The sequence below is a fragment of the Mustela putorius genome, unplaced genomic scaffold (assembly GCF_011764305.1).
Source record: "Mustela putorius furo isolate JIRA1106 unplaced genomic scaffold, ASM1176430v1.1 tig00000487_pilon_pilon_pilon, whole genome shotgun sequence".
Lineage (NCBI taxonomy): Eukaryota > Metazoa > Chordata > Mammalia > Carnivora > Mustelidae > Mustela > Mustela putorius.
The window spans coordinates 1,367,301-1,378,651 of NW_025421399.1; the positions used below are offsets into that span (position 1 = coordinate 1,367,301).

Below are 11,351 nucleotides of genomic sequence, written 5' to 3' on the forward strand. Positions count from 1 at the left end.
GAAGATGTAAAATTATAGTGACAGTTGCACAACTGAATTTACTAAAAAATTGCTGAATTGAACGTTTATTTTTTTAAGATTATTTGACAGCACACAAGCAGGGGGAGCGGCAGACAGAGGGAGAGGGAGAAGCAGGCTCCCCGCTGAGCAAGGAGTCTGATGTGGGACCGGATGTGGGCTCAATCCTAGAACCCTGGGGTCATGACCTGAGCCAAAGGGAGACACTTAGCTGACTGAGCCACCCAGGCGCCCCTGAATTGAACATTTAAATTGGTAAACTTATGGTATGTGTCAATAAAATGGGGCAGGGGGTGAGAGACCTAGGGCTTCCATGGGGAGAAATACCTCCCTTGCCCATTGGAAAAGACCTGGCTTGGCAGGTCATTGCCTAAGCGGAACTTCTGGGATCTAGTGGCCTTGGGCTGCCTCCAGCCCAGCCAGCTAAAGATGGACTGAGCCAGGAACGGAGCCATGGAAGTGGGGCTGGCCGGGAGTCCCAGGAGCCCTGGGGTATGGGCAGGGAACAGGATGGAGCCACTGCTCCTATGTTTAAGGGGCACACCATGTATCCTGATCCCCTTCTTATGAAACCCCTGCACCACAGACCTCTGCTGAGTGAGTCTGTGCTCCTGTCCGGGGAGTGCCCCACTTTGAGGTACTGGAACGAGGGTGGGAGAGGGTGGCTGGGTGCTGTAGGAGACAAGTCCATCAGCATTTTCAGGACCTCCCTCTCATCCTGTCCTTCACTGGGGGCCTGGGTAGGACTGTACCTCTTTCTGCTCCCAGGAGCCCTGGGTAGAAGGAGCATTCCTTGGAGCTCCTCTCAGATCTCAGATTCTCAATGACCTGCCTGCTCTCCCAGCTCCCCAGCGGGCCCAAGGCATGTCCTGGGTGTGGGCTGGCCCCTGGTGGTGAGACAAGGAAGGAGCCACACATTTCTCCTCACACACAAGGTGGTGGGATCCTATAGGCAGTGATGACAGGCAGAAAGGGGTAAGTGACCCTGAAGGTATTCTGGGGTGTGTAGGCAGAAGGTCAGGCAGGCCAGGAACAAAAGAGGAGACAGTTGGAGAGCAGAGAGCCCAGCTCACTCGTTCCACACATGTTAACTGCAAAAGTGTCATGGTAAAATGATCAGGCAGAACAAAAGGCCCTATTATAAAAGCCCTCCTCCCACCCCGAAAGTCCCAGTGCCCCACCCAGGGCAACCACTGTTTTCATGGCCCTTTAAAAAAAAAAAAAAGGCACAAATGGGAGTTTGCTATACCCACTAGTTTGGCCTTTAAATATAAATATATAGGGTCACCTGGGTGGCTTAGATGTTAATTAAGTATCTGCCTTCTGCTCAGGTCATGATCCCAGGGTCCTGGGATCAAGCCCTGTATCTGGCTCCCTGCTCTGCAGGAAGCTTGCTGCTTCCTCTCTCACTCCCCCTGCTTGTGTTCTCTCTCTGTCAGGTAAATAAATCTTAAAACAAAAATTAAAAAATATATAAATATGTATATATGATTTGCAGAACATTAACACCACACATTGTCCTCATCCCCCCACTTTTTTTTTTTTAAAGATTTTATTTATTTATTTGACAGAGATCACAAGTAGGCAGAGAGGCAGGCAGAGAGAGGAGGAAGCAGGCTCCCTGCTGAGCAGAGAGCCTGATGCGGGGCTCGATCCCAGGACCCCGGGGATCATGACCTGAGCCGAAGGCAGAGGCCTTAAACCACTGAGCCACCCAGGCGCCCCCTCCCCACTTTTTTTTTAAGCAAATGCTTAAAAATGCTTCATCCAGTTGATGTACCTTAATTTCTTCGATCAGCCCCCTACTGTCTGCAGAGAGTTCCCAGCCTGATGGGGAAGATGAACAGAGACAGTATGACTTGTCCGGAGTAATCCTCGAAGCTCCTGCCCAAGCATCCATGAGCTCGGGCCTTGAAGGCTCTACCAAACCCGTCCTAATCTTTCTCTGCTTCAGGCAGCCCCCACCACTCTGGATGAAGCCACATCCCACAGAGAGGCGCCCTGACAACCTGCGGCCCAACTCCCCCAACCCTTGTGTGCCCTAAAACCCAGAAATGCTGGTCAAGTGTTCCCGGTAGGGCAATCTGACAAGTCTTACCTGGAGCAAAGAGCATTTGGAGGGGAGACTGGAGGGGAGTGGAGAGAAGCGGGGGAAGGGGGAGGTATAGGCTATGGCCCCAGGAGGGCACAGCTCTCTGGGCTAGTCTTGGAGCTGCTCCCAGGGAAACGGTGGGAACCTTCTGGTACCAGAAACTGACAGGGAGCCAGAGCTGCTCACTGACCTGGGAACAAGGCAGAGGGCCTGCAGTTCCTGCCTGTGGCCCGGGAGGGGACAGAGGAGCAGGAAAAGAGCTCTTTGGACTCCCATGTTCTCTTTTGGTTCGGACTCTGGATTCTCTGCACTGGCAACTCTTCCTCTGACCCCTCCCCTTTCTCTCAGCAGTTCACTCAGGCCCAACACTTTAGAAAAAGCTACCTCTGCCTCCAAAAGGACCCAGAATCCTCTTAGGGAGTGTGGTCCTCCCAAAGGGCCCAGCACGCAGCCTGAAAAGTTGCATCATTTGGGAACGGTGGCAAGAACAGTGGGAGTTAGGAGGTCCAGGTTCTAGTCCCAAACATGTTCTCCTACGGGTTACTGATCTCAGCCACGTCACTTCCTTTCTCTGGCTGTCAGTTTCCCAGGAGGTACAATGAAGATATGGGGTCCACCTGTCCTGTTTTGGCTACCCTTTAAGGATCAAACAGAGAGCCTTTGACCACACCCCCACCCGTTCCCCCACGCCCCTGCCCTGTCCCACCATGGTCAGTCCAGATTCACATGACCTATCTCCTTCCACTTCCTGATCTTTTAGTTCCTCAAATCCGCCCAGCTCTTTCTTTACCCTTCTCTAGTCTTTTAAAAAAATATATTTTATTTATTTATCTGACAGAGAGAAAGATCACAAATAGGCAGAGAGGCAGGCAGAGAGAAGGGGAAAAGCAGGCTCCCCGCTGAGCAGGGATCCCAGGACCCTGAGACCATGACCTGAGCTGAAGGCAGAGGCTTAACCCACTGAGCCACCCAGGCGCCCCCAGTCTTCATACATACATTTTCTCTGCCGGGAATGCTCTCTCCTCCCTCCTTTCCTAGTCAATCCCAATTTAATTCAAATTAAATGTTGCTTCCTTTTGGAAGTCTTAGGCCGGGTACCTATTGTGTTTCTTCACAGCATCACAACTTTATGTTACAGTGGCCAGTGTCCAGGGCAATGAATTGCAAAAAGAGCAGAGGAACAAGCAGGACAGAGCTCGTCTATTGTCCCAGGGAGGAAAGGGGCCAGACATCCCAGAGAAGTCACCTGAGTTTCTGACAGGCTGGATCTTTTAGGGGGTTTTGAAGGATGTGAGAGGGTTGCGACACTTGGCCAGGTAGAGCAGGAGATGGCAGGTTCTCTGAGGGGCTCTGTCCCGGGCTCATCTGGGATATGGGGAGAGAATATGCTCCGTAGTTGGGGGGTCTACTTTCCGAGGATGGAGAGCACAGAGAAAAAGAGAAGCAAGTGGACACCTGTGAGTTTTGTCTGTTAGCTTTGCTGGGGTGGGCGGCCGGGCGGACTTTGAATAGATTCCTTTCAATTCTTTTTAGGAGTAAACGAATTTATTTAGAGCACTTGAGCGGGAAGGGGGAGGGGGGCAGAGGGAGAAAGAGAGAGAGAAGCTCAAGCAGACTCCCTTCTGAAGCCGGTGGGGGGCCAGATCCCACAACCCTGAGATCATGACCTGGGCCAAAATTAAAGAGTCAGAAGCTTAAAGGACTGAGCCACTCAGGCGTCCGGATTCCTTTCAATATATGTAAGTATTCAGTTTCTAGGTTTTTCCTAGAGGAGAGTGCCTGTATCTGGCACAAAATAAAACTCCAAATAAAAATCTGTTGGGCAGTTGCTGGATGGAAGACAGTGTGAAAGCTCTTCAGGTACAACTGTCCCTGAAGGTACAGTTCAGGTACAACTGTACCTGAAGACGCTTCTGAAGGGCACCGGGTCACAGCCCGGGCTTTTGACGACACGGGTCACGCGCTCCCACACCACGAGCCGTCAGGAGACACCCCCGGGACTCGGGTCTGGGACCCGGAAGCGCGGTCTTTCCCCACCAGGCTGGGGCGCTACCTTCTGCGCCACGTGGTCTGAGACCTGCAGCTGATTGGGCGCGGGCCGTCCCGCCCCCTAGTCAAGTCGCAATTGATGCCCCGCGGGCCCCGGGCCAGCCCGAGACCGCAGGACCATGGAGGCAGCAGCTGTCGCCGCAGTCCTGGGCTTCCTGGTCCTGGCCGCCGCGGGCGGCTCGGCCGGGGACGAGGCCCGGGAGGCGGCGGCCGTGCGGGAGCTGCTGGCCCGGCTGCTGGGGCCCGGGCCCGCGGCCGCCTTCTCGGTGTCGGTGCAGCGCTCCCTGGCGGCCGAGTCCGGCCTGGACACCTACCGCTTGAGCGGCGGCGCCGGGGCGCCGGTGCGGGTGCTCGGCTCCACCGGCGTGGCCGCCGCCGCGGGGCTGCACCGCTACCTACGCGATTTCTGCGGCTGCCACGTGGCCTGGTCCGGCTCTCAGCTGCGCCTGCCGGAGCCGCTGCCCGCAGTGCCGGAGGAGCTGACCGAGGCCACGCCCAACAGGTACGAGGCGCGCCTGCCCGCGGGGTCCCACACCGCCCCCCGCACGCCCCACCCCCGGCGGCCGCCTGCACCTGCCTCCCACCTTCCGCCACGGGGCGCCCTTCTCTCAGAGGCCCGGCCGCGCCCCGCGCTAGATAGGGCACCGAGACTGATCCTAGCGCCGGCCATAGGGTCGCTCTTGAATAAGTCACGTAGCCTCTCAGAGCCTCAACTGGCTCATCTGAAAAATGGAAACAGTGACATCTATCGCGCAGTGTTGGTCGTGAGGATCTGCCCCGTGACGGGCGTAGAATGTGTGGTGCACAGTTAGTGGCCAGAAAATGCTATTCCTTTCCTTCCACCTTCTCTTGGAAGATGCTGCCCAAGGAATGACACCCACCGCCTCACAGCCTCCATGCTGGCGCTTGTCCCACTGCAGGGAGGTGCTCACACTTCCGTCTCCACATGTGGGGAGGGGACCCCCCCCCTTCCAGGACAGGGACCAGCGTTGCCGTGGAGCACTTAACCACTGTGCAGAGGGGGGCTCTGGAAGAGTTGACAGGAGATGCAGTGCGCTCTCCGGGACTCCTGCCTGGCTGCGGCTAGGGGCACCTCAGAACAACTGGGAGGCCCAGGCCCTGAATGGGAGGGCATCAGGCCCCTCATAAGAAAGTTCTTGGCATCTGGGAAGAAAGGTTCAAGAACAAGCCGTTTAGAGAAGGAACAAAGATTTATGAAGTCTAGAAGTCAGAAAGGTGCTACTTCACAAATGAGCCATCTCTCATCCCAGATGAAGCGGTTTTTGTTTCTCAGATTAGCTATCCACGTAGAAAGAGGCTTACTTTTTAACTTTGGGTGTTTTAAAGATTTTATTTATTTGAGAGAGTGACTTGAGTGAGTGTGAGCAAGGGGGCAGGGCAGAGGGAGAGGGAGAAGCGGGCCCCCCGCTGAGCAGGGAGCCCAACGTGAGGCTTGATCCCAGGACCCTGAGATCATGACCTGAGCCGAAGACAGATGGTTAGCTGACTGAGCCACCCAGTCGCCCCTAACTTTGGGTTTAACCTTTACTTGGGTGGTTAATTTTTCCATTATTTTAGGGGTGCCTGGATGGCTCAGTGGGTTAGAGCCTTTGCCTTTGGCTCAGGTCATGATCCCAGGGTCCTGGGATGGAGCCCCGCATCAGGCTCCCTGCTCAGCAGGGGACTTGCATCCCCCTCTCTCCGCCTGCCTCCTCTGCCTGCTTGTGATCTCTGTCTGTCAATTAAATAAAATCTTTTTTTAAAATGTTTTTCCATTGTTTTAAGGTTGTGATTCGGGTTGTGGAATTACCCATGGGGAGCAATTTTAAGAATGTCCAACTTTTGCAGCTTTTACTACTGGAGGGAGTGGGGCGTTGTAGTTTTCCAGAATGGCTTTACTTGGGTCACCTTGTCTCCCGAGCCTCCCTTCCCTCCTGCCTCAGTACTGAGTCTCAGTGTCTCAGTACTGAGTCTCCGTACTGGGTCCTGGAGTGAAGGAGTGGACGGCCACAACTCCTCCTGTCTGAGCTCAATCTGGGGTGGGGGGGCCTTGTTTCCAGGGAAAGGGACACTCAGAGTTTGGGGGACCCTCTACGCTCAGAGTCATGATGCAGCTCAAACCCACCCTGTCCCCCTCCCCCCTGGCAGGTACCGCTATTACCAGAATGTGTGCACACACAGCTACTCCTTCGTGTGGTGGGACTGGGCCCGCTGGGAGCGGGAGCTGGACTGGATGGCACTGAATGGCATCAACCTGGCACTGGCCTGGAGCGGCCAGGAGGCCATCTGGCAGCGGGTGTGTGTCCCCCTCCCCTCTGGGTCCCTGCATCCCCACAGCCCAGGCAGGGTCTGACACACAGAATAAAGACTTTAGAGGTGTTCGTGGCGTGCATGATGGCCCAAGCTGTCCAGAAGCAGGCTTCCATTGCTGAGCCGAACACAGAGGAGCACTTGCTCGGAGCTGGACCCCAGCACCCCACTAGAAATGCTAAGGAGTCGGGCTTCCCTCTCTCCCCATCCCCACAGCTGGTCAGGCCGCTGCTTCCATGGGTTCTGTCTTATCGGCAGCCCTTGATCTGCCTCATCATGGGCCTTTTTCATGGCCCCAGTGCAGGCTGTTGCCCCCTCTCCCTGGATGACCCCCACTCCTAACCCCGCAAGAGCCTCTGAACAGGACTCCTGGCTCTTAAGTTCCACCAGTGTCCTTTCTGAGATGCAAATCTGGGAGAGACCTGCTCCTGTCAACACACGGAGGAGCTCCCCTCCCCTGCAGGCATCCTCCTGGCCTGGGGGCTTCCGTGCCAGGGCCCTGAGGGCTCTGGCTGCTGGAGGTGGGGGCGGGGAGGGTTGATGGGTTCTTTAGTCTCCCTGCAGAGCTGGCCTAACCCGTCATTCTGGCCCACCTCGCTCTGTGAAGCTTTCTAAGACCCCTTCCCCGTTTTGGGGAGAGCCCGTTTGTGCCTCACCTCACTCTTGCAGCAAAACTGACCTATAAGTCAACTCCCTTGTTCACAGGCCTGTTTCTCCTGGACTGTGGGCTCCTGGCAAGGGTCACATTTTGTCTTAGTAACGCTAGGGCTCAGCCCAGAGAAGAGATGAGTGAGCGTTGAGCACATGAATTACTGAGTAGGGATGAATGTATTCACCTGTGTTTATGTGCGGGGCTCGCCCTCCTCCTCAGGTGTACCTGGCCTTGGGCCTGACCCAGTCGGAGATTGATGAGTACTTCACTGGCCCTGCCTTCCTGGCCTGGGAGCGCATGGGCAACCTGCACACGTGGGGTGGCCCCCTGCCCCGCTCCTGGCACCTCAAACAGCTGTACCTGCAGGTAAAAGGACTGGGAAGGAAAGGGGGCAGCATTGGACAGTGCCACGTAGTCCTGGGCGGAGGAGGGGTGGGTCTTTGGCCAGCCTTGGGGCTCTTAACTAGGCCTTGGGGACTCAGTGTGCCGTGGGGGAGTGAGGGCCTCCGCCTCAAGGCCATGCCCATCGCCTTCCCCCTCCGTTCCCTCCAGCATCGGATCCTGGACCGCATGCGCTCCTTTGGCATGATCCCGGTGTTGCCTGCCTTTGCAGGGCACGTCCCCAAGGCTCTCACCAGGTAATGTCCCCCCCTCACCCTACCCTGCCCTTGGACTTGGCTTGAGGGGGAATTTATTTTTTTCCTGCAAAACGTGAAGCTCTGGATGTGGGCCTGGGCTTGATTCCTGGCCTTCCTCTCTTGTGGCTGGGAAAAGTCTCCGAGGCCCAGCTGAGAACCCCCCCCCCTTCTTCAGGTAGCCTTGCTGGGGCCCCGAGCCTTGTTAGCACCTCCTCCGCGCCCATGAACACCCGCTTCCCACCATTGTTACAGGGCTTAGTGCACTGCTGCTGGCCTGGCTGGCCACCCCCTCCCCTCCCGGCTGGGTAGCAAGAGCCTCATTCTTACATTCAGCAAGTGCTTGTCAGACCAGGCTCTGTGCTGGGTCGTGGGGATGTAGCGATGAAGGTGCATTGAGTTCCACCCCTGCTGTGTGAGAGGTTGGCAGGGTCATACCGTATAGTGATATGGGCAGAAATATATGTGGGTCCACTTCTCTGTTTAGGCCCCTTCTGCCTGGGGAAGAGGGGCAGCCAGGCCTCAGAGCAGAGGCAGCCCTGGGCCAAGCATTGAAAAATGAGTGTTGCTTGTTTCAGCTGGTTGGGGGGGGAGGGGAGAGAACAGAAGCTTTACAGATGAGATGAAACTCAAAGGATGTTGAGAAGTAACCAGCTACATAAGCAGGGAGGGAGGAGAAAAGGATTCCAGCCACAGGACACAGTCTGTGCAAAGGCACGGGGGCACAAGAGACTGGAATGTGTTCCAGGAACTGCAGATAAGCCAGGGAGGCTGCTGGTGAAATCTGTATCAGCCTCCAGTAAATGTTTGGATTGCCCCCTGCTCCCTCTCCCACCAGGGTGTTCCCTCAGATCAACGTCACCCAGCTGGGCAGCTGGGGACACTTCAACTGCTCCTATTCCTGCTCCTTCCTCTTGGCTCCAGAAGACCCTCTCTTCCCTGTCATTGGGAGCCTCTTCCTGCGGGAGCTGACCAAGGAGTTTGGCACAGATCACATTTATGGGGCCGACACTTTCAACGAGATGCTGCCCCCCTCCTCGGAGCCCTCCTACCTTGCCGCAGCCACAGCCTCCGTCTACCAGGCCATGATCACAGGTTCGGTACCAGGGAGAGCCGGGAAGGCGAGCCCCCCACCCCCAACCCTCAGGGACATGGGTGCGGCAGAGGTCAGGGAAAAAAAGACAGCACTTGACCGTTTACCAATCACTTGCACACATACACCGTCTCAGTTAACCATACTGTGGGTGGGAGATGAGCTCTGGAGCCAGACAGCCTGCTCGAACTTTGGCCTGTGTGACTTGCAACAAGTTATCTCCCACCCAGTGCCTCAGTGGCTTCATCTGTAAAATGGGGCTGCCTCATAAGCAGAATAATGCCTGGCCCAGAGTAAAGTGCCATTAAGTGCTGGCTATTGCAAATATTTCATTTGGCCTCTGCCTCCGAGCTGAGGTAGGTAATGCGGGCCAGAGGTTAGGGGATGTGTTCAAAGCCAGTGGGTGCCCTTCCTGGTCCTCCAGGAACCCAGTGCTTTGTCCTGCCACTTACAGGGCGGGGCAGAGAGGGGTCAGGTCAGCAGTGGCTGGGTGAGGAGGCCTCCATGTCAGCCAGGAAGGGAGCACATTGGCTTAGGCTGCTCTGAGAGCACTGTGGTCCAGGCCCTGTGGCCTCAGCCTCGTCCCAGAGCCTGTCGGGTCTGCACATTCTCCTGAATCGGAATGACTCGGGCTTGGGCCCAGGCACATGTTATAACTAGCCTTCTGGGTAATTTTTTTAAAAGATTATTTATTTATTTATTTGACAGAGAGAGAGAGAGAGAGATCACAAGTAGGCAGAGAGGCAGGCAGAGAGAGAGGGAGAAGCAGGCTCCCTGCTGAGCAGAGAGCTCGATGCGGGGCTGATGCAGGGCTCTATCCCTGGAAGCCTGAAATCAGGACCTGAGCTGAAGGCGGAGGCTTAACCCATCGAGCCACCCAGGCGCCCCCTTCTGGTAATTTCGAAGCTTCATAAAGCTTGCCCACTGTGATCAAGTCATTTAACTTCTCTGGACCTCGGTCTCCTCATCTATAGAACGAGGTGAATGGCCCCCTACCCTCTTGCCTCTCATCAGTCCTCTCTCTGTCTCCCTGCCTCTGCCCCAACCACAGTGGACCCTGACGCCGTGTGGCTGCTCCAAGGCTGGCTCTTCCAGCACCAGCCCCAGTTCTGGGGGCCGGCCCAGGTGAGAGCCGTGCTGGGGGCAGTGCCCCGCGGCCGCCTCTTGATTCTGGACCTGTTTGCCGAGAGCCAGCCCGTGTACCTCCGCACGGCCTCCTTCCACGGCCAGCCCTTTATCTGGTGCATGCTGCATAACTTTGGGGGTAACCACGGTCTGTTTGGGGCCCTGGAGGCCGTGAACCAGGGCCCTGCCGCAGCCCGCCTCTTCCCCAATTCCACTATGGTAGGCACGGGCATGGCCCCGGAGGGCATCGGCCAGAACGAAGTGGTCTATGCCCTCATGGCAGAGCTGGGCTGGCGGAAGGACCCAGTGGCTGATTTGGAGGCCTGGGTGACCAGCTTTGCAGCACGTCGGTATGGAGTCGACAGCAAGGAGACAGAGGTCGCCTGGAGACTGCTTCTTGGGAGTGTTTACAACTGTTCTGGTGAGGCCTGCACTGGGCACAATCGCAGCCCCCTGGTCAGGAGGCCGTCTCTGCAGATGGTCACCACCGTCTGGTACAACCGATCGGCCGTGTTCGAGGCCTGGCGGCTGCTGCTGGCAGCCGCACCCACCCTAGCCAAGAGCCCCACCTTCCGCTATGATCTGCTGGACGTGACTCGCCAGGCGGCCCAGGAGCTGGTCAGCCTGTACTACACGGAGGCGAGGACCGCCTACCTGAACAAGGAGCTGGTTCCTCTAATGAGGGCGGCCGGCATCCTGGTCTACGAGCTTCTGCCAGCCCTGGATGGAGTGCTGGCTAGTGACAGCCGCTTCCTGCTGGGCACGTGGCTGGAGCAGGCCCGCGCGGTCGCCGTCAGCGAAACCGACGCCCGTTTCTATGAGCAGAACGGCCGCTACCAGCTGACCCTTTGGGGGCCCGAGGGCAACATCCTAGACTATGCCAACAAGCAGCTGGCGGGGCTGGTGGCTGGCTACTACGCCCCCCGCTGGGAGCTCTTCATGCAGATGCTGGTTGAGAGCCTGGTCCAAGGCCGTCCCTTCCAGCAGCACCATTTTGAAGAGAATGCCTTCCAGCTGGAGCAGAGCTTTGTCTTCAGCACACAGAGGTATCCCAGCCAGCCCCAAGGTGACACTGTGGACCTGGCCAAGAAGCTCTTCCTCAAATATTACCCCCGGTTGGTGGCTGGGACCTTGTGACAGATGAGCCACCCTTGGGTGGTGGTCTTTCCTGAATTCCAGGCCTGGGCAGGCTCCCAGGGCCTCAGGCCCCGGCAAAAGAACTCAAAACCTGCCAGAGGATCAGGCATGGGAAGTTGGGGGGCGGGGGTTGAGCTGCCCTCCTCCTCCTCTCCAAATTTGGGATCAAAGTACTTTTTTAATACAACTTAATAAACTGGTGAGTCCCCTGGGCTTCTCAGAATGTCACTACCATGATGC

At 56.6% G+C, this 11,351-nt stretch overlaps 1 protein-coding gene across 2 annotated transcripts; it reads left to right on the forward strand.

Annotated features, from left to right (window-relative positions):
- Positions 1–3,862: 3,862 nt before the first annotated feature.
- NAGLU (N-acetyl-alpha-glucosaminidase) lies at positions 3,863–11,334 on the forward strand. Of its 2 annotated transcripts, XM_004772683.3 has the most exons (6): positions 4,211–4,661; positions 6,308–6,455; positions 7,341–7,487; positions 7,674–7,759; positions 8,595–8,851; positions 9,901–11,334. In XM_004772683.3, exons 1-6 carry the CDS (start codon positions 4,279–4,281, stop codon positions 11,109–11,111), a joined length of 2,232 nt encoding a protein of 743 aa, XP_004772740.1. In that variant the 5' UTR covers positions 4,211–4,278; the 3' UTR covers positions 11,112–11,334. The 2 variants fall into 2 exon arrangements, with proteins under 2 accessions (XP_044936646.1, XP_004772740.1); XM_045080711.1 differs by lacking the exon at positions 6,308–6,455 and having other exon boundaries at positions 3,863–4,661.
- The last annotated feature ends 17 nt before the right edge of the window (positions 11,335–11,351 follow it).